General features: G+C 38.2%; 3 protein-coding genes across 4 annotated transcripts in view; 2 read left to right on the top strand and 1 right to left on the bottom strand.

The window, feature by feature from the left end:
- The first annotated feature begins 220 nt into the window (after positions 1-220).
- On the top strand, positions 221-14,906 carry mfsd9 (major facilitator superfamily domain containing 9). The gene is made up of 6 exons (XM_079617860.1): positions 221-355; positions 1,891-1,978; positions 3,702-3,745; positions 6,313-6,442; positions 6,537-6,746; positions 9,203-14,906. Exons 1-6 carry the CDS (start codon positions 272-274, stop codon positions 10,054-10,056), a joined length of 1,410 nt encoding a protein of 469 aa, XP_079473986.1. The 5' UTR covers positions 221-271; the 3' UTR covers positions 10,057-14,906.
- On the bottom strand, positions 14,365-21,983 carry slc9a2 (solute carrier family 9 member 2). Its single transcript, XM_079617859.1, is given in 10 exon segments — positions 14,365-15,618; positions 16,263-16,353; positions 17,170-17,286; positions 18,136-18,418; positions 18,832-18,902; positions 18,998-19,087; positions 20,366-20,565; positions 20,952-21,169; positions 21,677-21,788; positions 21,791-21,983. Coding segments are annotated over 10 exon segments (1,617 nt in total). The 5' UTR covers positions 21,894-21,983; the 3' UTR covers positions 14,365-15,286.
- Positions 21,984-26,031: 4,048 nt separating this feature from the next.
- inpp4aa (inositol polyphosphate-4-phosphatase type I Aa) overlaps positions 26,032-27,591 on the top strand; it is a 36,972-nt gene continuing 35,412 nt past the window's right edge. For both annotated transcript variants that reach the window (XM_079617856.1, XM_079617857.1), the window contains exon 1: positions 26,032-26,174. The gene's annotated coding sequence lies outside the window, so the exon portion shown is untranslated. The remainder of the gene's footprint in view (positions 26,175-27,591) is intronic.

Here is a 27,591-nt window from a genome sequence, read left to right on the forward strand (position 1 = left end):
ATCCTGTACATTCAATTAACCACCACTCAGCATTTCACCATGTAAAACACCCGCCCATTCGTACGCACGAAATGAGTTACCTCTTTTTGAATTAAATAAACACAGTCAGCGCAGAATATTCGTGATTTCCAGTAGGATATTACTCTGGTTACATATCGTGCTCCCCTTGTAAAGGAACAGATGGTCTGACCCTCGTGGTGTCTAGTAAATAGCAGCATAGCAACGCTGTCCATCGCTTCCGCATTGACTGCAGTTCTGTCAATGCGGGAGAATGAATAACTCTAAATGTGCCAATACCCACAAACGACGGAGGCCAAAACGAATCATACGATGTATATACGTGGTGGGATTCATGGTGAGTATCCTCTTTTGTATTTGCCGATTGTCAGAGCTCTTCTGTATGGCATTGATCGCAATGACAGATCGTTATAGCTGCTGTCAATAAGTTTGCATAGATATGATGCCCCTGTTGTTCTACACATCTGATCCATATTCTCAAACTGACATATTCTTAGTAGCTCATGAAATGACAACGATTCCCATGTATTAATTTTTAACACTTAGATAGGAAGAATTTGAAAATAGATGGGAAACTGTTGTAAGATAATAATGTTGTTTATAAAGGCTCATTGATTTTACATAAGCAAGATATTTATAATTTAGTGGTCTGCATGAAAACAATATTTTCACATTTGCTTTTTTTAAATCATGATTTTACATAATAGATGCTTTGCTTTGGTAATGTTTGCATGTGCAGAAATATTTTGTCCTGTCTGTGGATTTTGGTAACACCCATGAGAAAGAACACAATGTCTCTCCTCTTTTTCCCTCTCAGACACATTGAGTTCTTCCTGGTTTTAATTCACTCATAGTTTCTCTCAGATTAACAGTTTTAGTTTAATAGAAAGTGCCGTGACACTGGATAGAGGTACAGTGTGTGACTTCAATCAAGTGCTTGCTTGACTTACCTGACTGCAGAACACTCACAAATCTAGATAAACCGGCTCAACGGCGAAAAGCTTTTGTTTCAGTATTGCCTTCAGCCTATTTAAGCCAACCGACATTTTATTTTCTAACTGTAAAGACAAATGACACACATTATTCATTAATTCATTCATTCAGTGAATCAGTCACTGCTTCTTCTTTTTTTTTCTTTTTTTTTTTTTTGCATTTTGATGAACTAGGCTACTTCCACAAAACATAGCCTATTCTGTTATTAGGCTAGTTTTAAATAAAAGTGTGTTCAGTTGTCAGGGAAGATATATTTAAATGAACTTGCATAGTCCTTTTTTATCTAGGGTGAACTTCACCTCTGAATCATAACATTGAGTTTTAATTCAGATTTTTTTTGTTTATTTAGACATTACAGTTGTTATTTTTTTTACAATCGCTAGAACACATTTCTCAATACTTAGGTCACTTTTACAAATCTCTTCACACAGTGAAAACACAACAGAAATCTATGTGGGATATGTGGGAAAGGACCTAAGTATTAAGAAATGTGACGATTGTAAAAAGGAGGAACTAGGCTAATTAAATGTCATAAATTAAAATTTTATGTCATAGAAACCCCATAAAAAAATCTTATAGGTATGTTCTGCAATTCAGGATTCATGTAATTAGTAAATTTAATTCTATATTCTAGCTATCTCAAAATTAAATCTGCTGTAATTAGACTCTAATCATAGTCTTAAAGGGATAGTAACCAAACAGATGATGGGCCCATTGACTTCAGTGTGGACTTTAGTCAGTGGGCCCATCAGCTGTTTGGTTATCCATATTCAAAATGTCTTATTTTGTACTATCCCTTTAAATACTAGAAATCTGTTTCTTGAGCTGTGTTTGCTTTGCTGATGTATAAATCCATTTTATGTGTGTGTGTGTTTTCAGGATCTCTTTGGGGTCAGTATGATAATCCCTTTGCTGAGTCATCACGTGAAGTTTCTGGGAGCAAGTCCTACAGTGGCTGGGATTGTAGGTGAGTCTCTGATGTTGTTGTTAAAGTCGGCATGAAAAGGAGCGATAGACTTTTCTGTCGTGATGTACTGTATATCTGAGCAGGCAGAAATGGCAGGACTTTTTTTCCAGCAGGAATTGATTTGATCATTGGATGGTTGAGGTTTGCTATTGCTGTGATGTCATGTGAGTGACAGGTTGATCCCGCCCTCACACCAGTTAACACGTCATCAGAGAAGAGATGACATGATGCTTCAAGAGGGAGGGAGAAGCCCTCAGCAATTTAAAAAAAACGTTTAGTTGTGTACAATGCTTATTCGCGACTCTTGCGTTGCTCTCCGCCATTTTGAAAAGGTCAAAGGTTATTTCACCTCGGCAACTCGTGCATCAAAATATTCTACGAGCTGCCCAGTGGAAAATACCACATGAGGGGGTGTTCATGTGCATTTTCCACGTCGGCTTTTGGTATTTACCATAATTACCATAGCACGTGAAGGCTCCATTAGCCCCATACACTTAGCTACCAGCGGAGTAGTGGGAAGTTAGGATAATTTTACTGACTCGAATCTTTGAATCTCGTTCAGCAAAATTAACAAATCTTTTATCGAGTAATTTCGTTCATTTCAGCATAATATAATTCAAATGTCATGTTAAATAGCCCAACACATCTAGTACTTAGGAAAATGTTGATTACATTTGAAAAGTTGGGTCCAACTGAAGTTCAGGCTATTGCAGTCTGTTAATTCACCTCACCTCCTGATCCACGGCGTTCTGTCTTTTGCAACTTCAAATTTATCACGTCTACTCTGTTCCCCGCCTCTCGTGTCTGTCCTCGGGTTCGAACTTGAGCGGAGCTAACTGGCAGATTATACTTTTGCCGTATCCGGTCGGCAAAACAGCAAAAACTTCCTTCTTGCAAAGGAACGATTCGAGCGCCGCCTTCTGTTCTTATTTTAGAGAAAAAGGCAAGTCTAAATCTTTAATTGTTGCGTCCAAAGCCGTTTCAAACAACTGGTGCATTATAAACAATGAGCATTATTACTCGACACCAGAGCTACTCGTTGAGCAAATTCAAATTGTGCTCTCGCGAGAACTCTGGATTTCCAGGGTGGTCATACAGTAGGTTTGCTTCCAAATGCTCCTAGAATTAGAGTATCGATTTTATAAAATTCATTAAAGCAGTTTGCCACATCAATATTGGTATGTTTTTCAGGTCTTGCTGAATTAATAGGTTCTCTAATGAGAATGTTGCAGCTGTAGGTCTGAATAGTAATTTTTGAGGGTGCACAAAATCAATTCAATTGATTCAATTAGTGCAAATAAATGTTATTGTGTTTTTGTAAATATATAGCCTAAGTCAAACTTTGTTTAATTCTGCACATCCTGTTCTCAATAGAGCCAATGTTAATTTACTTTTCTTACTTTTTCAGTCAACAGATGACTTCATTGCTGGCGGATTGTAATATTTAGGGCAAAGACAAGCAGGTCTTTGAAATCAGCAGTGCAGTACATTGCCTGCGCCTCGTCTCTGATTAAAAGGGCTGCTTAAATATGGTCCATATAATGTCAGTGGAAATCACCAGCTCAATAGATATTTTCACTGATTTCATTAAATTGTTATCACAAGGTCCCGTTGCCTCGATTGTGAAACTAAAAATATATTTTTTTTTTGTGATGAATTTATTTAGTCATGTTTCCCTCTGTTGTCATGACAAATAAAAAAATGCTGTTTCTCATTGTTGCAGGATCTACCTATGGAATATTACAACTCTTCTCTAGCACTGTTGTGGTAAGTACTGTAGTGTGTGTTTTTTTTTTTTTTTTTCTTCTTGGTGAGCGACATTTGCTACAGTAATATGATAACTCTTAATTTAAAAATTCATGTTTACTTCTTCCGATCTGTCTCAATAGAGTTTAAAGCACATATCACAGTAACTGGTGATTACAATCAACATTACACCTCAAACTGCATATTGAGTGATATTGTGAGTGATATTGCACTCACGTCTGGAGTGTGTTACTGTAAAATTAGTCATCATATTACCATTGACAAACACACGACACACACATATTTAAAGTGGTAAAGCCTGAAGGTCACGGGGCTAGTTAAGAAGTGAATGAGATGTTTGTCTTCTTGGATGTTAAGCATAGAGATAGCAGACAGGAATAGGGAGCCTCTATGACATGCCTGTAGGCCAGAAACAGAGAGAAGATAGTAAATCCAATTTAAGTTTTTATTGCATTATGTGTGTGTGTGTGTGTGTGTGTGTGTGTGTGTGTGTGTGTGTGTGTGTGTGTGTGTGTGTGTGTGTGTGTGTGTGTGTCCTCTAATGAGTGCTGGTATGGAGATGCCTGCAGTGCTTGCCTCAGGCAAGCCTGAGCCGTTTCATTTGTGAGGTCCGATCTGTCTGCCTGTAGGCTATAAATTGTAGCTTTCTTTGGTGAAATGCTTTTTTTTAATAAACAACTTAGATTCTGACTCAAAGGTTCTGCAATGATTTGCACACACAAAAAAATGTCATACTAGCTGAGTGGTATGTAGTGTCCTGAAGCAGTATTGCCAGAATTTTATTTTTGGGGGTCCAATCTTAAAATGATATATAGGCTAAATATATACAGTATAGGCCTATGTTAATTTCTGGGGGTTTTCCTGACCGACATGGATAATTGTCACCCATTGAAAATATCTAGCCTAAATTTGTTTTGTTCAGTTTTTCATGCACAAATAGCAGCATAAACAACATCATACATCACACACCTGCAGCGTTTCTGTGAGTGGAGGAAAACTGAATAAGATTAAAGCCTCAGGTGCCGCTTCACTCGCTCTCTCCTTGTGGAAAGGTGACGTAGGCTCAGATGTAGATAGCACTTTTTCTCCTTCTCGCTCATCTTTCTGTGATTTCTTGAAAAAGTGTCGTTTTTAAGCGAACTTTGTGCATCCGCCATTGTCACCGCATGTTAATAAACTCTCACACGCAAAGAAAAATGACAGTGTATAATCCTACGCACAACACGTTAATCAAATCAATACGTTTGAAAACAGCCATTGCATTTTACTGTGCATAGTTCAATCTATCAATTAGAGCAACAAATCAGCAATTCCTTAACCGAGGGGTCGTGGCTACGCTGCTGTCCTGAAGTCACTAGGATCTGTTAACAACAAAAATAATCTGACCATGGGACTCAACATGTCAGTCATTTTAAATCTTTAGGTTTGACATGGAGGGCAGGGTTTTGGACTGAGCTATTTTGCTAAGATTAGCTGTTTTGCTAGGATTAAGGAGGGTTAGCTGTTTAGCAAAACAGCTAGCATTACTTACAGCATCTTTACATGGTCACATTCGACATAAGATTTTTCACATTAGCTGCTACTACCCTAATTGTGGAAAAGATGTACACTTTAGCATACTTTTATAAAGGAGTATTTATAACTGAAGTAATATTTTAAAAGAATATAGGCCTACTTAAGTGCTTAACTGAATGTAATGTAATGTTTACTGATACTTAATTGCATGTTAATTGCAATCAAATGAAAATGTATTCATATTAAATATAATTAGCCGAACTTTAGAGTTGACCCACTTAAGTAGGAATTCATTAAGTTCATTATTCCTTCTAAAGTCTTTGAAATGTTTGTGCCTAGCATAAAATATGAAATATGAATGCAACACAGACCAAAGGCATGTAAACGAACCAAAAACTGGACATGATGTCACAAGATGCGACCCTAAAATGGACAGAATGCTTACGCATACCTGTTTGTTTTTTTTGGGGGTTTTTCCGTCATAGTCGCCGTGATGTTGCCCATCACAATTTGGTACAAAATCTCCACGCAGCAGGTCTTCGTTTGTGTGTGTGACGGAGGGATTCCTGCCGCTGTTTTGATTCCTTTACACATTTTATTAGCTCTTCACGAGTTCTCAGCTGGTTAAAATACCATCATATGTAGGCTACGCATATTCAGCAAGCACATTTATCCCAGCACACAGCTTGTTTTGGATGTTCGGTAAGTTCCATTGCAAAATATACAAAATAAAAGCAGACCAAACCAGGTTGTGAACATATCCCTCCCTATGCCCTTAAGTGTGGTGTTAAAATGCCATTGTAAATGCTAGTGGACTACATGTTTTTTTTTGTTTTTTTTTGGTCTGGACCAAATGATCCAAGTGAATCACACTACAAGTGTGTTAATAAAACCATGCTGAAGTTTGATTTTCTTCATCTCTCTTCGTCATCCTTGTGGATTAGCGTTACAGTCTGCAACTCTGTGTTTATTTCTCCATGGAGACTAATTATTGAAAATTACTTATTTTATACAGGTAGCTTTCATTTTATCTTATATTGTTTCGTCGGCAGGGAAGTTGGAGTGATGTGGTTGGGAGGCGCTATTCACTACTGACGTGCCTTTTGCTCAGTGCCTTTGGATATGGCCTGCTGGGTCTGTCCACTAGTATTGCGCTCTTTGTTCTGGCCAGGATACCAGTGGGTGAGTTGTGGAGTACTTTTGTTCATGTAGCAAATTAGGATGTGCATTATTGCTTCAAGTCACACATTAATGTGATTTTCTTTTCTGTCGAAAGGGCTCTTTAAACACTCCCTGTCTATCTGCCGAGCGCTCCTGTCAGATCTTGTGTCGGAGAAAGAACGGCCTCTAGTGATGGGTCACTTTAATGCAGCCTCAAGTGTGGGATTCATCCTGGGACCAGTGGTGGGTGGATATCTCACTGAACATGAGGGGGGGTTTTACTTATCCTCATTCGTCTGTGCAGTCATTTTCTTTCTAAATGCAGGTGAGCAAGACTGACAGTAGTTACATGATTAAAGGAAGCAACTTATTCCTTAAAAGTACAGACAAGTATAGACAAGCCAATGTTTAATGAGATTGCTGATATTTTGCAATGCATTAGGGATAGTTCACCCAAGGACATTTGTCATTGTTTGCTCACCTCATTCCAAAACAACATGACTTTCTTCCTCTGAACACAAAAGGAAAATGTTGAAGACTGTTTGCCATTCAATTGCAATGAATGTGAGCTGAAGCTTTCAAACTTCAAATAAGACACAAAAGGACCATGAAGAATTGTGCTTCATATGTACAATATATGAACGATATACTAAGTTTGAAGCCATATTATGAGAGAAGTGATGTCTGAAGTCCGAACCATTTTTCATGTATCTTTTTTTTTAGCTTGAAACCTTCAGTCCCTATGCATTTTACAGTAATTGCATGGAAAAAAGCAGCATTGTCATTCTGCTAAATGTCATATTTTTTGTTTCACTGAATTTCTTCAGAAAGACATGAGTTTGGAATGACATGAGAATAAGTCAATGATCGCAGAATTTTTATCTTTAATTTTTATTTATTGAAACTATCCCTTATTAAAAAGAAGTACACTTTTAGCATACTTAAAAAAAAACCTTTTTAATGGAAATAATATACTTTAAAAAAAAATCATACTAACAGGGTTCCCTAGTGAAAAATATACTCAAATGTATTTGAAATACATTTATTTTATGCAAAGTATACTACAAATACTGTACATTCATATAAATATACTGCAATTTTACTTTTAGTATAATAAATTGGTATACTTAAAGTATGTTAAATTGGAACAAATAATGTTGCACTTAATGCACTTTAGTTATCCAGAAATAGTGCTGAGGTCCAACTAAAGATAAACTTAAGTATATTTGATTGTGCTGAAGTGAAACTATTGCAAGTATACTTTAGGTACACTTTAAATATCTTGCATTTAAAGACTGATATTATAAAGAGATCATACTATCCTTAAAGTGATATTAAAACACATTTTAGGGTTAATATTAAGAAATGTGCATTGTGCAATAAAGAAGTACTCCAAATAAAGTTTAATTAAAATTTGTATATCAGTCTCAAGTCTCAAGCAATAAGTCAGTAAATATGTTAATACATTTTTAGTATACTTAGTATGAAATTAATGTATTTTGAATACATTTTGGTATAGGTTTTTTCACTTGGGTTAGTTTACCCAAAAACAAAATAATCCCATAATTTACTCACCCTCAAGCCATCCTAGGAGTATGACTTTTTTCTTTCTGCTAAACACAATCGGAGTTATATTAAAAAATATCCTGGCCCTTCCAAGCTTTATAATGGGAGTGAATAGTAACTGAGATTTTGAAGCCCAAAAAAGATCAATCCATCATAAAAGTAATCCATACTGCTCCAGGGGGTTAATAAAGGCCTTCTGAAGGGAAGTGATGTGTTTTTGTAAGAAAAAAAAAATCCATAATTATAACTTTATAAACTGTCCGTGCGTTGTCAAGAGAATCGAGTTCCGACATATGACGTATGATATAAGAGTAGAGTAAGCTTAGGTGAGAGTAGACGCCTCTCGCGGTTCAAACAAATAGGGCAAAGACTTTTCTCTTTAAAAATTCTCGTTTAAGACTTCTAATTCGTGACCTGTATTTTGTTTTGCTCTATCCTCTGCGCTTCCGCGTTCGTCAATACGTCATGCGTCAAGTCAGAGGTCACCCTTCGGCAGGAACTCGACTCGCGTACGGAAGCCAGTGATTCTAGTTTATAAAGTTTTACATATGGATATTCTTCTTACCAAAACGAATCACTTCCCTTAAGAAGGCCTTTAGTTACCCCCTGGAGCCGTATGGATTACTTTTATGATGGATGGATGCACTTTTTTGGGCTCAGTTTCTATTCACTCCCATTATAAAGCTTGGAAGAGCCAGGACATTTTTTAATACAACTCTAATTGTGTTTGGCAGAAAGAAGAAAGTCATAAACACCTACGATGGCTTGAGGGTGAGTAAATTATGGGATAATTTTCAGTTTTGGGTGAACTAACCCTTTAAGTGCAAATTGAATGTAATGTTTTCTGACACTTAATGTCATGTTAATTGTAATTAAATTAAAATATATTATAGTCTAAATGTATATTAAATGCAGTTAGCTGAACTTCAGAGTGCTTTTTTGACCCACTTAAGTAGGACTTAATTATATATAAAGATGTACTTTCTTAATTTTCTTTCTTTTATTCTTTAAAATACGGTTAAGTGTACTACCGAATGTACTGACAAGCATTTATGGTAAACTAAAATACTTTATTGTCCTTTCTATTCTACAATCATTTCTATTGAACACATTTAATACAATTTAGTACATTTCTTTTTCACAAGTGATCCCTTCAGATGTCTGCTACAAAGCAACATAAACTACAGTTTACTTATCCAGATATTGTCTTCTCAGGTTTGGTCTGGATGTTACCGTGGAGCGAGACTCTAAATCACCGTATAGATGCAAATGCTAATAGTAAAACCAAAACTAGCAAAACCTATGATGGGTTAAAGAACTCAGTCCAGCAGAACTGCTCAGACAAAAACTACATTCGGCATCCTAATGCACCTGCAGTCCATAGTCGAGCAAATGGAGGATGGGGCTGGAGGGACATGTCTATCTTCCAGTCTGCCTGGAGACAGCTGACCTCAGTGTGGATGCGGATCTGCATGGTGGCATCCTCGGATATGTGGGACGTGTTCCTGGTGCGGCTTCTAATGGCTGTATCTATAATGCTGTACTACAGTAACTTCTCCTTAGCCATGGAGGAGCGTTTTCAGCTCACACCAAAGATGACAGGATATTTGATCAGCTACAGCAGTATGTTGGGAGCCCTTGCTGGCTGCTTGGTGGGACCCGTAACACACCTCTATGGCAACAACATGTATGCTTTATTGTTGCACTCTACAGCGCTCACCTGCACGTTGATCTTCCTGTATGCCACGGCACCCAATGTCTGGCAGGTCCTGCTGACCTCCACGTTCTTTGCGATCTCTACCACTATCGGCCGCACTTGCATCACGGACTTGGAGCTGCAGCGGGGGGGAGCCCAAGCTAGCGGGACATTAATCGGAGCGGGACAGTCAGTCACAGCTGTGGGACGGATCTTCGCACCACTGCTGTCTGGTCTGGCTCAAGAATTCAGCCCCTGTGGACCTCCTAGTTTGGGGGTTTTGCTGGGTCTGCTAGCTGTGGGCTTGCTATTCATGAGGACTCCTAAGTGGGACAGTAATACAAAGGTTAAAGACAAGAGTCCCAAACAATGAGGTGTAAACCACTTAAAGTGAAGGAAAGATAAAGGACTGTGATGGCAGCTGTCTTTTTTTCCTCTCAGGTAATGTGATTGTGGATCTGTATACCAGCTATAGAATGTCAGGGCGTTAATGTGAGAGACGGGCGTCAGTAAGGCTCCTGTGCCGCCATGCTGAAAGAGAGCAACTGCCTGTACAAATGCAGACTGACAGTCTGATGCAAAGTCTAATAAGATGAATGTTTATGTCAGAACATTTTGCTGTTAAATAGTCCAACTCCAGTGGCAAAACTAGTTTAAAACATCTAGGTTACATATGTAACATAGGTTCCCTGAATAGGGAATGAGACGCTGTGATAGCCGTCTCTATGGGAACACATTAGGTGTGACGAATGTCTGATGAAGCCTTAAAGGACAAGTTCGGTATTTTACACTTAAAGCCCTGTTTACAGATCGTATCTGATGAAATAGAACGGTTAAGATAAAAATTTGGACACATGCTGCTGTCCCGAGAATTTTAGGTTTATTTAACTTTTGTGGACCTATTTTGCCAAACGCGTCACACCCGTGATTCTTCCGTTGAGAGCTTGAATAATAGAGCCCAGCCCAGTTGGTGGCGATAATGCACCTTTGCCAATTGCAAGCAAACCACGGGCATATACACAGAAGAAGCAGAAGATCGCTGTCTTCATTGAAAGCATTACAAACAGACAGTTTTTTTTTTTTTTTTTGAATTTGTGCAGTTCCGAATTGCGGGAAGATTCGTGGCAAAAGGAACACCACTAAGTGCCTGGAAGCCTTGAGACAGCAGCAGCTTCGGCAACAGGCGTAACACTGGACTCCGTTGTCAACTGCCGTTCAAACTCTGCCTTTCTTTGCAGAAATTCCTCCTCTGAATATTCAGGCTCAAACCTATAACCCTGTCCATCAAAATCGATCTCAAAACCGTCATCCTCCCATATAAATGTCTCGGAATCCATTTCTAAGTTGACACAGATAGCTTCGATCTTGTAAAAATGTTTAGATAGCTTAGCCTACGATACCGCGTCCGCGACTGCATAAGACTACAAAAAGCATACAAACAACCCCATTTCCGTTTCCCGCGGCGGAGTAATACCGTAACGTTACCTCACACAGCGAATCCAATACAACTTAATGTAGTTGGACAAAAACTACGATAAAACCTGTTGGAATACATCTTTTTCAGCGATTTTTGAGTGCACATACCAGTGAACACCCCTGACCACTCGGTGAGTTTCACGTCTTTGTAAACGAAAGTTTAATGTGTTTTAGGAAGGAATCTTCCAGTGCACATAGACAACCATTGTGGGGGTGTGGGGGGGAAGCGAACTAAACCTAAAATTCTCGGGACAGGAGCATGTGTCCAAATTTTAATCTTAACCGTTCTATTTCATCAGATACGATCTGTAAACAGGGCTTTAAGTGTAAAATACCGAACTTACCCTTTAACACCATCATGCCATTTATTGGCCAGTAGCGCCACCCAATAAATATGTCACATATGCTTCATATCAGCATGCTATGCGCCATTTCATCAGATTTCTATGTCGAAGGAAGCAATTATCGAAAGGTATGGGAAAGGCCGGCATCGCAGCACCTCGTTCAGGGAACCAATGTTACATAAGTAAACGAGACGTTCCCTTTCATAGGTTCACTTCAACGCTGCAATAGTCGTCGCTATGTGAACGATATACCATAATGCCTTCCCATACCTGAAAATAGCCAGAAGACCGAGAAAAGAGTCCGCAGGACTCCCAGGAGACATCTTCACATCCAGACCACAGAATAAAGGTGTCCGGAGAGGATCATCTTGCCGCAACACAAATATCTTCCAAAGAAGATCCCTTAATGAGAGCCTGAGAAGAAGCCATTCCTCTGGTGGAATGAGCACGCACACCTAGAGGCAAAGTCATGCCATGCGCCTCATAGGTCGCTGAGATAACCTCGATCACCCAATGAGACATCCTCTGTTTGGTGACAGCAGCTCCTTTGTTTTTACCGCAAAAACAAACAAACAGTTGGTCAGATCTATGCCACTAGACTGTGAGGTTAGATCTTCAACGCCCTCACCGGGCAAAGGGCAAGAGGTTGTACATCACTCCCAGTCCTCGAATCAGGAGGGGAAAAAACCTCCAAGACCACCTGCTGAAGCGAAATGCGACGCAACCGTAAGAATGTACCCCTACCAAGGTCGAGGATAGAACCATCAAAAAGGACCGTTTTAAGGGTCAAAAACGTATCTGACATCAACTCCAATGGCTCAAATGCATGGCCTGCTAGACCCTCCAGGACGATAGATAGATAGATAGATAGATAGATAGATAGATAGATAGATAGATAGATAGATAGATAGATAGATAGATAGATAGATAGATAGATAGATAGATAGATAGATAGATAGATAGATAGATACCCTTGCAGAAAACGGGAAACCAGGGGGTGACGTCCAACAGAAAAACCTCCCATGGGCACATGCTCATTAGATATAGCTGCAACATAGAACATAGTAGAAGGGGCTGCCCCCGCCAAAAAAACAACAACTCAGGTGGAACTGCAGTATTGAACCTTCAGGGCAATAAACTGGGTCCAGGTCACGCTGCCTGCACCAAGAGGCAAAAAGCTTCCACTTAAAAGCATTCAGGCGCCTTGTAGAGGGGACCCTAGAGTCACAAATAGTGTCTGCGATCACAGTCGAGAGACCAGAACACATTAACGTGCTCTGCTCAGGGGCCACACCCACAGTTTGGGACGGGGGTGCCAAATTATACCCTGGGCCTGAGTCAGCAGGTTAGGCCTGAAGAGAACCTCCCAAAGTGGGCCAACTAGCAGACTGACCAGATCTGAGAACCAGATCTGAGCGGGCCAGAGCGGAGCCACCGTCAACAGATGTCTCATTTCGTCCGACCGTTCTCTGAGCAGAACCGCTGAGAGCAGTCGGATTGGTGGGAAGGCATAAAGTCTGGTCCAGGGCCACTCATGAGCCAGAGCATCCACTCCCAGAGGAGACAGGGAGACCCAAAGCAGGCAATGTGTAGTCATGCTCGAAGCAAACTAATCCACTTCTGCTCGGCCGAACCTCTGCCATATGAGGTAGAGTCAGAGTCATGTCCATACACTTTGTGAATGTTCGAGGAGCCAAAGCAAGTCCGAATTGAAGATAGCAGTTTTGGTAAGCTTTGTTCCAAAAGCAAACCTGAGGAACTTCCTGTGTCTTTTGATTATCTGCATGTGGAAGTACGCATCCTTAGATCGATGGTCACGAACCAATCTCCGGTTCGGATTGAGACAAGATGGACTTCAATGTCAGCGTTTTGAATTTGCTTACTCAAATTTGCTTACTCAAAATCGGATGCAAAAATAAAACAACAAATTCACAAAGTGCTCCTCTGTTGAAAGCATGTGATCTGGGAAGAGAGAAAGAAAGTGACATTCTCTTCACTCACTCTCCATGCGCTTTGGCAACCGCAGAACTGGAACAGTGGGGGTTGAACGAACATCTTTCTTTCCTCAGAAAGAAAGCGAGCCTAGAGTGCAACACTTACAAATACAGGTTATCACAGAGACAACGATCAGATAGGCTGCTATAAGCTCCACTCATCATGAGCCTGTGATGAACCTGTCGCAATGTATCCATACACTTTCGGAAACTCATCTTGTCCGCCTGAGAGGAGTAATATACTGCTCTAAAATAGTAGGCTTAGAACACGAGAATCTCTTAGTAGCGGTAGCGGTGCTTAGCGCTACTGGCCAATTAATTGCGTGATGGTATAAGGGCTTTAGACATTCGTCACACCGAAGGTGTTCCCATAGCGACGGCCATCGCAGCATTGAAGTAAACCTATATGGGAATGGGGAACCAAGGATATTCTATTTCAAAACATCAGAAATGGGACATTCATCGTTGAAAAACTTTGATCTGTGTTCCCTTCCCAAATTTCACACTAAAAGTCAGATAAACATATGACATGTAATGCTTATATGCTTCCAAGAAATCAATTTAGCATTTTAGGAGGGATAAACTTTACTACATGGTTGAGTTTTACCTCACTGTGGCATTGATACTCGTTTAACCACTATTTGTCATTGGTGTACATCAGAATACGCACTTCCTTCTGTAGTTCTCCAAAGGCTAGCAATAATGTTTTCCATAAAACTATACAACAACATAAAAACTAAACAATAGATCACATACACTACTGTTCAAAAGTTTGGGGTCAATTAGATTTTTGTTTGTTTGTTGTTTAATAATATTGTTCAGCAAGGATGCATTATATTGATCAAAAGTCACAGTGAAGATATAAAAAAAAAGATTTCATAAATGCAATATTAAAATAGAAAAGTTATTTAAATATCTTGTAATGATATTTCACACAATTACTGTTTTTACTACATGTTTGTTCAAATAAATGCAGCCATGGTGAGCATAAGAGACTTCCTTCAAAACATAAAAAAAAATTGTATCAACCCCAAACTTTTGAACGGTAGTGCATGTCTGGGAAATGTTTTTTTTTTTTTTTATCATTGTTTTGTTTCGATTTTTATCATCATCTGAATTTGTAATGTTTTACAATTATTACAGGTGAAACTCGAAAAATTTGAATATCGTGCAAAAGTTAATTTATTTCAGTAATTAATAAACCATTTCAAGGTGAAAATGTCAAGCCTTTTACCTTTCGAGTTTCACCTGTACTTTAAATTTCATGTCAGAAATTGTGTTCACACCTGAGCATAATGACACAATTTTTTTGTCTAATAACATATTTTATTTTCCAACAAATTACAATAACAGTAGCCTGAGCCTACACAAAATTCCACTTTCATGGATCAATAAATTGTTTCATTTCACATATTTATATTTATCTGTGCCTAAATAATGTAGTTAACTTAAATCCAGTTAAATCTCATGAATAGCAATATTTTAGTTCCAAAAGCTAACATTCAATTCAGTGAATTACAAAAAAACAACTTGTAAATGAAAATGACAATGCACACAATTTAAATGCACATGAAGCATACAGTATGTGGTTTTAAGACCTATATTTCACAATTTCTGATGGCTTTAGTGTCGTAGAAAGCTTTTATATAAATTCTCACATAGGAATATTTTATGATTGTGTTTAACATAGAGTAAATTCTTCCCTTTCTCTCTAGTGTAAGTGTTTTAGTTTGCTTCAAAGTTGTGTGATCTCATCCACAGATAATAGCAGCCCAGCTGCATTAACAGATCAGTGTGGCCTCCTCATCAAAGGCTGTTGTACATCATTCTGCGGTTCCTGTAGCCATGTGTGGGGAGATGGCCATGATTGCTGCTCTCCACCCTCACAGTCTTTGTCAGTATAGTTTCTAGATGAGCCATAAGGCAGATTTGAGGTCTGATGCCCTGAATGGCTGATGTTTGACCTCCGATGTGACGTCCTGTAGCCCCTCTTCTCCTCATTTTGTTCATCCAACATGTTCACAGAGGAAGCTAGAGGCATCACTGCTTTAGATGACAATCTCTGAGGATGCTTGAACATAGGCCTGGTTGAATCAATCTCGGTTTCGTTATCACCATCTCCTAGAAAGATACTGTAGATTACTATCTATATTACTGTCAATACAGATGCTTAAAATCAATATAGTTAGGAAAATCCCTTGATCTAAATCGTTGTAATATTTACAACTCTGCTCTAGATGTTCATTAGAAAAGCATGACAAATTATACATGACAAAAAACACAAAAACAAATTCAAATAAATGCTGTTCTTTTTAATTGTCTATTGATCCAAGAACCCTGAGAAATGTATCAGTTTCCACAAAAATAGTAAGCAGCACAACTGTTTTCAACATTGATATTAATAATAAATGTTTCTTAACCAGTATGTGACAGTGAAGACTGGAGTAATGATGCTTAAAAATTATTTGAAATAGTTTTTACTATAGTTTTGATCAAATAAAAGCAGGCTTACTCAGTATACAAGACTTAATCTTAACAAATCTTACAGACCTCACACTTTTGAACGGCAGTGCATATATTTCACTTCATCATGTTGAATAGTTTTACATTGTGAAGAGACATAATTGAGATACATAATCTCTGAGATCATCTATTTTGTCTATAAGCAAAAAGTGTAGAATCTGTTTTGCTACAAGGACCAGAGGGTGAACTAGAGATGGTATGGAACTAGAGATAATTACTGCTATAATACTGTATTCTCTCACCGGTGTGACCGAATCTCCGTGGAGGAAATCCAGAGTTCAGACTCTGACCCATCGGCAGAGACAAAAACTTCTGGGACATTTTTGCAGCATTCTGGTGTGGCAGAGAAGAGCAAGGAAAGGGTCCATGACAGAAAATAAGACTCTCATGTCCATATTAAGAAGTATATACAGATCCGGAGGGTGAAAATATTGAAACAGGATGAAGATGTCCGAATTTTTCTTATTTGTTTAAATATCAATTAATTTGTATTTAGTACTGCCCTTCGAAAAAGCAACAAAAGAGACTTGCATGTTTCCCGGAAGACTTTAGTTTAGTTCAATTTACACTGATCTTCAAATTCAACAAGTTTTCACCCCCCAGCTCTTAATGCATCATGTTTCCTCCTGGAGCATCAGTGTTTGAACCTTTTTTTTTTTTTATAGTTGTTTTTGAGTCCCTAAATTGTACTCGTTGTGAAAAGATGGATCTCAAAATCATACAGTCACTGCTGGAAAGGGTTTAAATATACAAAAAAAAAATGTCGGGACCTGGAGAATTTTTCTGAAGAACATTTGGAAGTTTAACTGCTCAGGACAAAGGGACTCAGGAACAACCATCATAAAACAGACAAAAAAAAAAAAAGTTGTGGATCATCCAGGTAACGACACATGATATTAAGCAATAACTTTTAACGGGGTCCTTTTTATAAATTTAGCTCCTTTTTTTTGTGTTGTGGACAATATGAAAACATGTTTTATGTAAAATATCTTCAGGACAGTAAACATTCTAGACATTTCATCAGTGAAACGTGTTCTGATTTTAAATGGCATTTGAATGGCAAAAACCAAATGTTTTTGTCTTATATCTCATCATTCTTTTACCCCGTATAAATAAGTGCTCTGTATAAATTTATGTAGTGTTACATACTGTGCCATGGAAGCTTCCAGCTCTGAGGCTGCGACGTAAACTTGTGTGTCGTCTCATCAGGATCTCTCTGGCTGTGATATCATTGGGTAATGAATGCTTATTGGTATAAGACACTGTCTGTTAAGCATAATGGATACAAAATATATAGATCACAATTTGTGAAATATTGCAAGGCACAATAAAGTAGTAAAAGGGACATTATTAACAATTTTATGTCCCACTACTTATGCTAAATACTACAAAACTGAATAATTCAAGAAAACATTCAACTTTTCTATAAAACATGGTAGTTTTTGTACAGTGTAACATTGGCTACTTGTTTCCAGACCCAATAACGTCATACAAATGCGACACAAAAAATGTGTTATGTCGGTCAGTATACCCTACAGTAAAATATACTACAATTATAATTATGTTGTCAAATTTCAGATGTTGTCCTACTCGACCTGGTCCGAGTGATTCAAACAGGTATCTCCGCCAGGGGAGTGAGGTTTACCTGCACAGTTAGCTAGCCTCCTTTACACTCACCCCCTACACCTCACTCCTATCCAGGTCACGGCACCAAATGTAACTCGACCTGCTTCGAACGGGATTCGAACCGCCGTCTCCGGCATGAGAATCACAGTCTCTAGCTCGCCTCTTGAGGCAAGGGGAGTGAGGTTTACCCGGTTTACACAGTTCTCACTACCTTGCCTTATTTACACTCACCCCCTAAATCTCACTCTGGGTCACGGCACCAAATGTAACCAGTTCTACTCTACCTTCTCCGAATGGGATTCGAACGGTGTGTCCAGCATTGGTGGTGGTCGCAAAAGAATGCTAGAAAAGGACGCTAAAGACCGCGGTCTCTAGCATCAGTTGCTAGAGCACGTCTTGAGGCCAGGGATGTGAGGTTTACCCGAACGGCTCTTAATATCTTGTTACAATTGCAATATTGTAAGTTAAGGACATTCTGTCACAACTCACCCTCTGCCTGATCTTGTACATGTTTTTTGATAAGAGTTCATGCATACTTGTCACATCAGAGAAGCTGAGAAGCATAGGACAGGAAAAGAAGTGACTGTGCAAAAAGGAGACGTACTGTAATGAAATTAAAGAGGGATCTGCACTGATGTCACCGGACATTGTGTCCAGAATCTCCATGGCGTTCTGAAGCTCCAGTTTCTTATACAGAGCGACAATGCTCGATTCTGGACGAGTATCACGGATTAAAATCTTGCGAATGATCCGGTTATTTAACTTCATGAACCTGACAATCAAAGATTTTATAGATCAAAACAAATTAATCTCACAATCAAAATCACATAAATTAGATAACAGAGTGTACTGGACTTTACATCTATATTTAGCTTCTACACTATTTAGAGTCACTGAATAAATGTCTTTTATCCATTCAGATCTTTCTCCAAAATTGAACATAACTATCCTAGGGTAATAGCTGTGGTAACATATTTGCATATTAATTTGCATGTTCATAGACTAAGACAGAGCTGTTAGACCAGTCTAACTGGTGGCACAATTTTAAAACAAGATATACATTAGGAAAGTGGAAACATGACAGAAATACTTCTACTAAGCCACTATAAGCAGATAACTGTTATTTTATATTCAGAAAAGTTGTGTAGAGGAAAAATAACTAAAATGTAAGAGTCTAAATCTTACTTGTCTTTCCAGTAGTAGTGACTCCATTGTCCACATAGATCTTCTATGCCTGCAACAGTGTGCTCCATTAACTGGAACAGAGTAATGGCATCAAGACTAAATAAATTGATTAAGATTATTCATTAAGTGTGTTTAACTTAAATGAATGAAACCACTGAAAACATACCCTTTTGTGAATCTCAACACTGATGGTCTCTTGGTTACGATTTGTCTTACGGACATTCATTAATTTTAGAAGAGGTCTTATCGTAATTCCCTGCAAAGAGAAATAGTCTTTACTATACACTGCCGTTTAAAATTCTGCTGTCAATCTGAGTTTTCTTACATTTATTCAGCATTGATGCATTAAAATGATTAAAAGTAATTGATTATCTGTCAATAATGGCATTTATATTGTCACAAAGTCTTTTTATTCAAACAAATGCTGTTCTTTTCAACTTTCTATTCATCAAATACTCCTGAATAAATATATGACGTATAATATCATGAGCAGCAAATATTATGCTGAATATTAGAATGAATTCTGAAGGATCATGTGACATTTAAGACTGGAGTAATGATGCTGAAAATTCAGCTTTGCATCACAGGAATTATTTGGCCTCAAAGCAGAGACTACAGTGTGCCTGCCCGGAGACAGACAATGGTTCCACTTTTACCATTGGCGAGAGCGAGGAGAAAACCAACATGCCAGCCACAGAGACTGCTCCGGTGAGAGAAATTCCTGTGTCTGTTCCAGTCAGAGAAATTCCCCAGTTTGTTCCAGTGAGAGACATTTTCCAGTCCGTTCCTGTGAGAGAAATTCCCAAGTACGTTCCAGTGAGAGAAGTTCCCAAATATGTTCCAGTGAGATAAATTCCTGAGGCTGTTCCAGTGTGTAAGATTCTCGAGTCCGCTACAGTGAGAAATTCCCCCAGTCCGTTCCTGTGAGTGAAATTCCAGGCCTAAGCCCAGAGAGTTCAGCACTGACCATAATGGCTCTGGCATTGTGTCTCTGGGCCACACTCGTCCACTCCAGCCCCTGACCAGAGTTCGCTCCAGCCTATGAGGCCTTTCCAGTGTCTACTCCAGCCCAAGAGTAGCTGCTGCATCTCGTGCCAATTTTCCTTTGTGCTGCGACCATGACAATTGCTGTTTTTATTGTATTTTTGGTCAAATAAAAGCAGCATTGGTGAGCATAAGATTTTTTAAAAATCTTGGTGACCCAAACATTTTAATTATAGTGTAAATGTAAAAGCCATTTATGGATCACAAGGAGTATGCGTTTTCTCTGGAAGTGGTCGAAAGTGGACAATCTCAAGACATTTTAGACCCTGTTTACACCTTTATTTAGTGTCGTCCACTTGTGATTTGATCGACCAAAGCGCATAACGCTTAATATCAGGTGTAAACAGGGCATCGTATTCTTAGACTAACATCAATGCAAGTGTTGAACAAATATATAAACAAGTTAATGCTGTACTTGTAAAGATGGTTCATAAAAAGTCTTGTTTGAACGCAAGTACTTGTCAGTAAGACTCAGTTATAAAACAGTTACCTGAATGAACACTGTGAAGATGATGACGACAATCGTGCCAGTGATGAATAGCTTCTTGCGACCAATGCTCTCAGGGAGAGTGAAGGCCAAGGCAAAGGACACGGCTCCTCTCAGCCCACCATAGGTTAAACCAAACTGATCTTTGAAGTTAAAAGGAATTGTACGGAAGGGGTTAATGATCTGTGTTAGGACCAGGATTCCTAAAAGAAAATGGAAATATAATAACATTTGAGCCAGTAGCTGAAGTTATGTCATTTCAGATGACAATTTGTATTTGTTCCAGACATACTGTCAGTCTGTGCATTAGTGGTGTGGAATTTACAGGTTACATCATTAGACCAACAAGTGACCGTCTGAGTCATTCCTAAAGTTTTTAAGTTCAAAACACTGATTCATTCAGGAACAACACATAACTGTTTGATGCTCGATGGTAAGGTAAGGTAAGGTAAGGTAAGGTAAGGTAAGGTAAGGTAAGGTAAGGTAAGGCGATATTGTTTAATAGTAACCGATGACAATAAGAAAACGACCTGGTACTATTAAAAACGTCCTAATAATGTGAGAATTTGTCACAAATGATCTCCCATACCCAGGCCTCTCCAAAGAAGAGCAAATAGCAGAGTAAAGAGTATGTAGCCCCAGTTCCACTCATGCTCTGTTGTTATGGTAACAACACCCAGGAAGAAAAAGATCTGAGTTTCTGACACACTTCCGAGCATCTTAATGACATGGCGAATAGTGGTGCAGGAATGCTGGGATACATTCTCCTCCACGTAATACTTCATAGTCAAAGCACAGGTTACAATACTGTAGAAACAGGAGCACAACATTCATGAAAATTAATGTTATTTTCAGATATCTGGAAGCAAGCTTTTACTCAGCTGACGGAATGTTTTCATAACTTTCCTACTGTTCTTACAAGATTCTCTCAAAGTTATGAAAAACGACCTTACAGTAACATTAATAGAATGTTTGTTCAAAGTTATCTGGTCTTTAATAATGTTCCCAAAACATTTGCACAAAAACATTATCTATACAAAGTTCATGGAAACATTTTAGTTGGATGCTAGTCAACCATTTTTAAATGTTATTACCTGTTTTTGAATGTTCAGAGAAATTAAAAAGTAACAATCCCATAATGTTTGCAAAATGGAATGTTCTCACAACGTCCGCATTACCAAGAAAAAAACCCTTCTTTAAAGCATTTAAAAAACTTGATGTTTTGAACAATCAGATAACGTTCAGGATTAATGTTTTATAGCAAAATGTTCTTAGAACATATTTTTGTTAGCTGGGTAAGGACCCCTTACTTACGTCATGATGCTGGAGATGGCGAAGAGCTCAGCTAAGAGGTAGGCCAGGTAACTGTACAGGAAGATGATTAGAGGCTCGATCTCTCTCACTTTTCCAGTAAAGCGTGTGGTAAGGCTGCCACAAAGCCAAATAGAAGGCCGAAAAACACACCACCCAAACCCACCACAAAAAAACTACCTATGTCCAGAAAAACTTCTCCAGCTTCAACCTCAGGCATCACTGCTACATGATTGAAAAGATTATACGGCACCTGGAGAAAAAAAAAAACAGTGAGAACGTCCCGGTTACTGTAACCCCCATTCCCTGAAGGAGGGGACGCACTGACGCATTGGGATCACGTCTGAGATACAGTATTTATAGTTTAGTATTTATATAATATTTCAGCACTTTTAGTAGCCTACTGTGTTCCCATTTAGTTCTAATTTTTATTCTTGAAAAACCCTTAACTTTACTTTAAATAGATTTGAAGTAAATCCCTATGTACACTGCCAGTGGACTACAAAAATTCAGATACTCAGTATAGGAACATATCTATTTTCTTTATAAATCAATATTTTCAAACAATGTAAGTTTATAAGACTTTATGTAAGTTTGTAAAACTGTGTGAAACAAATAATAATAGGCAGAAGTACACAAAAAGTAGACAAAGTATACTTTTCTTATTTTTAATTTAAAAGAAGTAATATCACACTTGAATACACCTCTTTTGTGTATGGGATATAAGAGCACACTCGCAGTTGTGGATCGATTTGGAAAAAACTACTTAACAGTCATTTAAAAATAAATAAATAAAACCAAGCTACTAACATAAAAAAGACACTAGTTAGTTTAGAAGAATATATTAAAACAGCTTTCCATAGAATGTGTGATTGCTCACCTATTTTGGCAAAGGAAGCAAGCAGCACCCATAAAGTAATCTCAAAAGGGATCTGGATACGGGGGTAATTCAGTGTAAACATTGTTTGGGTTGTTTTGCCCGGGTCGGGATCAGCATCAGTCTCGCCCATCGTTTTCCAAGGGGGAAGATTAGATGGAGAGGTAGTCGGTCTATGAGCAGCATTGCCGTTTGCTCCATATTCTGACGCACAAAATAAAAAAGGTAAGATGCGTCGTCCTTACATCAAATTTAAGCACCATATTTTATCCGATTATATATGTCAGAAGGTGACATGAAAAGCTATCCCTAGCATACCGTAAATATTTTAAAAGATAAAAAAGTAAATCTTAAAATCGTTTAAATTCCTGCAAAGTCTTTTGTCATAACAACAACAGCGATCGTCGTTTGCGTGTGATGATCCGCACTGTCTCGACTGGATTTTGGTGTAGCCAGGTGTGTGTGGTCAGATCAGAGGACAAATGCCACTCCTGATTTGTCTGTAGCCTACTTTGGAATAGTTTCGCTTCCTTTATAGTTCTCTGAAAGCATTTTTTAAATAGAGATAACCTGTTCCTAAATTCCACAAACAAAAAAAACATTTCGAAGTAAAAGTAGTTTCACGCGTAGGCCTATTGTGTTCACAGTTAGTCCTTGTATCTCAAATACAAATGTTGTCATGATAGTTTCCGCCAAAACAGTAGCATAACTTGGCTACAGTTATTAAATTAAACTGTATTATTTGTGAAAGAAAGCCTTTAATATTTTATTTCAATACTGTAAAAAAAAATAAGGTTTTGACAACATGTTTTTACTTTGCTTTAACTCATCAAAACAAAGTAAAAAGTTACAAGAATCAACTCGTTTTTAAGTCAGTTTAATGTAATTTAAGCTAGGTTACTTAAAGATGGTTGTACTTAAAAATTTAAGGCAGCAACTTTTTTTTATACAGTGCATGTTAATTAAATTACAGAATATAGTAGCCTAACTGTCTGAAAGTGGTACAGTGCGAGCGAAACATTATTTGTTTCACAAACACTAAAACACGTCACCCCCTTTTAGCTAATAAACTGTCAAATACATGGCATACTAATGATGTTACTGCATGTATGGCAGGTATATGGCAGCATATTTGTTGCAGAATTGAAAAAGTATGTTATAACCTTCCACCACACACAAAAAAGGGTTTGTCTCCCTTCCCCGTGTAAATTTAGTATTTTTTCTTGTCATTACATTTTTTAGAGCATAAGAAACAATGGATTTAAAAAAATAGCCCATATAGTCATCTGTAGTGGACACCAGGACTCAGTTGTTTAAATAAAAATAATAAAAATAAAATACATGAAATTACATGTCTAGGAAAAAACAATGGGCTTTCTTTTCATTCACCAATAAATGTTTAGGTTTCAGGATTTTTTTAACCAAACTTTGTATAAAGGCTTTGCATGTCTCAACATGTTATAAAATACTGGAATTAATTGATATGCTATTTTACTTTATGCAATATGTGAGTAAAATGCCATAATGTGTTCTTTGGACAACATGTCATGAAAAAGAAGTGTTATAATGGGAGTAATGATTGGCAACATTTTCATAATAATATTGCATATGAATAATAATAATAATAATTTCTTTCCCTGTTCACTTGTTGTGTCTCCCAAAATGTCTGATAAATACGCTGTATAGGTCCTGGTGTCCTCTACAGTGGACATGTATGACATCGATGTTATTTTATTGCCTCTTTCATTTCTCATTTCCCAACTTCTCAGTACTGGTGTTGTTCCTCTGGAATTAAAAACTGCTGCCGTCACCCCGGTCCTAAAGAAACCTGACCTTGACCCCTCTGACATGGCCAACTACAGACTAATCTCAAATCTTCCATTTCTGTCAAAGCTGCTTGAGAAAGTCGCTGCTGAACTTAAAACGTATTTGTCATCTCATAACCTCTACGAATGTTTTCAATCTGGCTTTCCACAGCACTGAGACAGCACTTCTTAATGTTGTAAATTATCTCCTTATGGCCATTGACTCTGGCTCCATCTGCATTCTAATTATTTTAGACATTTCCTCTGCATTTGACACAATCTCTCTCACAGTATTCTCATCTCAAGACTCTCCTCTTGGGATTTCTGGCACTGTCCTATCATGGTTCACTTCCTACCTGTCTGACCGCCAGCGTCTCCATCCTCCAGACTAAGTCCACTACTGCCCCTGTCTCACACGGTGTTCCCCAGGGTTCTGTTCTTGGGCATCTTCTCTTCATCATCTACATGCTTCTACTAGGTCACATTATCCGTCATCATGGCTTTAACATTAACTTACATTTGCGACACACAACTTTACATCCGTTCTCAACGCAATGCTCCTCTCCCCACTAATTCCATATCATCTTGTATTCATGCTATAAATGATCGGATGACCAGTCATTTTCTCAAACCAAACACTGATAAAAACAGATCTTGTTGGTTCACCTCGAACTACATCCCGTTTCTGTATTGACAATGTTAATATTGCTGGTATCTTGGTTCAACCTTCTACCACTGTTAAAAACCTCGGCATAATCTATGGCTTCCCTCTCTCCTTCCTTCCTCACATTTCCTCACTCACTCAAGTCTGCCTTCTTTCACCTAATATTGCGTGCTTGCATCCGTTTTTAAATACCAACGATGCTGAGACCCTAGTTCACGCTTTCATCACTTCACGGCTTAACTGTAATTCTCTTTTCTATGGTTTAACCAATGCATTAATAAATAATATCCAATATGTTAAAAACTCTGCAGCTAGGATCCTCACATATACAAAGAAATCTTCCCACATTACTCCTATCGTATGCAGACTCCATTGGCTAACCGTTCGCTTTCATATTCAATACAAGATACTCCTTATCACATTCAAATCACTCCATGGTCTGATTAGAAACCCTGTAACATTTTCCTGAGATGTTGATTTTTGACAAACAATTAGAAAATTAGTCAGATTTAAATGATAGTTACAAAATATTATCATACTTCCTTAAGAGTGCTAAATTAATGTCATTTTAAGAACCAAGTAGAAGTTGTTGTCATGGTGAAACCTCCATATTTGGTATTACTGAAAAGCCCTGAATGAGCTATTTACAGGACAGACTTAAAACTGTGTCGTTTGTCAGAGAAATTCACTAAAATATAATGTCCACTACAGTGGACAAAAGTCTATCACTGGGTCCAATGAGGATAATGTTACTTCCACCTCATCCAGCTGCAGTTTATCTTCTATGAGAACCGCTAGGCTGTAACCACTAGATGGGTGTCACGGTCTTCCGACAACGCGCTCGTTTAGGTCTGTATATTATCCATCGAAAACATTTCCATGAAGCGTCCTTTAAATACAGGTGGCCGAATAAACAATCAATAATACACTATTTCCACACATCTTATAAAGACATCTTCTTTTGGCTCACCACCGTATTTGTGAACGAGGCGGGGTTTTAGGGCAACATCTCTGACGTAATGCGCGGTGACGTCACGGCAGGGCGAGTCCTCAATGCAGAGCAAGTGAACGAATTGCGGAGATCGCCGTGTATCAAAACACTGATCTGCATACTAACGTTACCTTAAAATCATGGAGCATATCGGTGACTGAAACGTAAGTGATCACTTCTGCCTTTTTTAAAGCTGGTAATGTCTGCAGTCCGTGTGTAGTAGTGTTTAAACGCTTGGAAGGAAGCAATAAAGACAAGGGAATCAATTTTATTTTGATATGCACAAAGTCCATAATATGACAGAAATTGGGCGAGAGTGATATTAGCAGGTCAATTGGTGTATTTTGAAATGTTTTATTATAAAGCGTAATATAAGGCATAACGGAGGACGCAATCGTTCATTCAGTCGTCATCACTCTTTATTATTCCGTCATGAGAGCTGTTCAAATGTCTAACGTTAGATGTTGTCAGCTTTTGCTTCTGCAGAAGCTTTACGTTGTTTCAATGTGCTCTAATAATGTTCCTGGAGGTAAAATATGCATTGTCTGTTGACATTATTTACAAGGTGCCTTGAACACATATGGATGGAAACCTAGACCAAATTTCTATTTCAATAACGTTACATTTCCGGAATTATTTTCTTGACTTTCGGTTTTCGACTTCTGTCAGTGCAGACGCAACACTGTACTAAAATACTCGGACAACGCTCTCTATACAGCGGTGACACAACATCATTATTAAAAACTACAACACGACACATACAGGCAGCGTACATTCCCGTTACTGAAGAATGACTCGGTTGAGCCGGTTCGTTCTCCGTAGTGAATCAAAACAAACAACGCGACCAGTGTTGTACGATTCCTAGACGAATGATTCTTTTGAGTCGGTTCTCCTTAGTGAATCAAAACAAACAGCGCGAACAGTGTTGTACGATTCCTAAACGAATGATTCATTTGAGTCGGTTCTCCTTAGTGACTCAAAACAAACAGCGCGAACAGTGTTGTACGATTCCTAAACGAATGATTCATTTGAGTCGGTTCTCCTTAGTGACTCAAAACAAACAGCGCGAACAGTGTTGTACGATTCGTAAACGAATTACCGGTAATTTTGAGTCGTTCTTTTTTAAGCAATTATTCAATAATTCTTTTTGAATCAGTAACGCTTCTGAATCAGTCATAACTGGTAGTACTGAATACATCTGACTTACTTAGGCTACTTAACCGTTACTTACAGGCCTACTAGTTCTGTAACGTTAATCAGTGGTAACGTTATTTTATAAAAATTAATGAATTAAATCTGTTGCGACTATTTTGTTTTAGTATTTGAATTTTATATTTAGGAACAATTTCAAAGGCTTGTATTTATGCCACCTGCACAATATCTGAGAAAAGATTCGGTGTAAACAGAAACACCCTTTGCAAGAATTGTATTAGGCCCCATTTATTTCTGATTTGTAATATGAAATCTGAAATTATCTGATCTGAGCCAGGCCCCAGTTACAGGTCACATAACTGGTTGCAGAATCTTTGATAGGTCTGATATGACTTGATTTGATCATGATGTGAACTTTACGTCGCAATC

Source organism: Phoxinus phoxinus (assembly GCF_949152265.1).
Source record: "Phoxinus phoxinus genome assembly, chromosome: 7".
Lineage (NCBI taxonomy): Eukaryota > Metazoa > Chordata > Actinopteri > Cypriniformes > Leuciscidae > Phoxinus > Phoxinus phoxinus.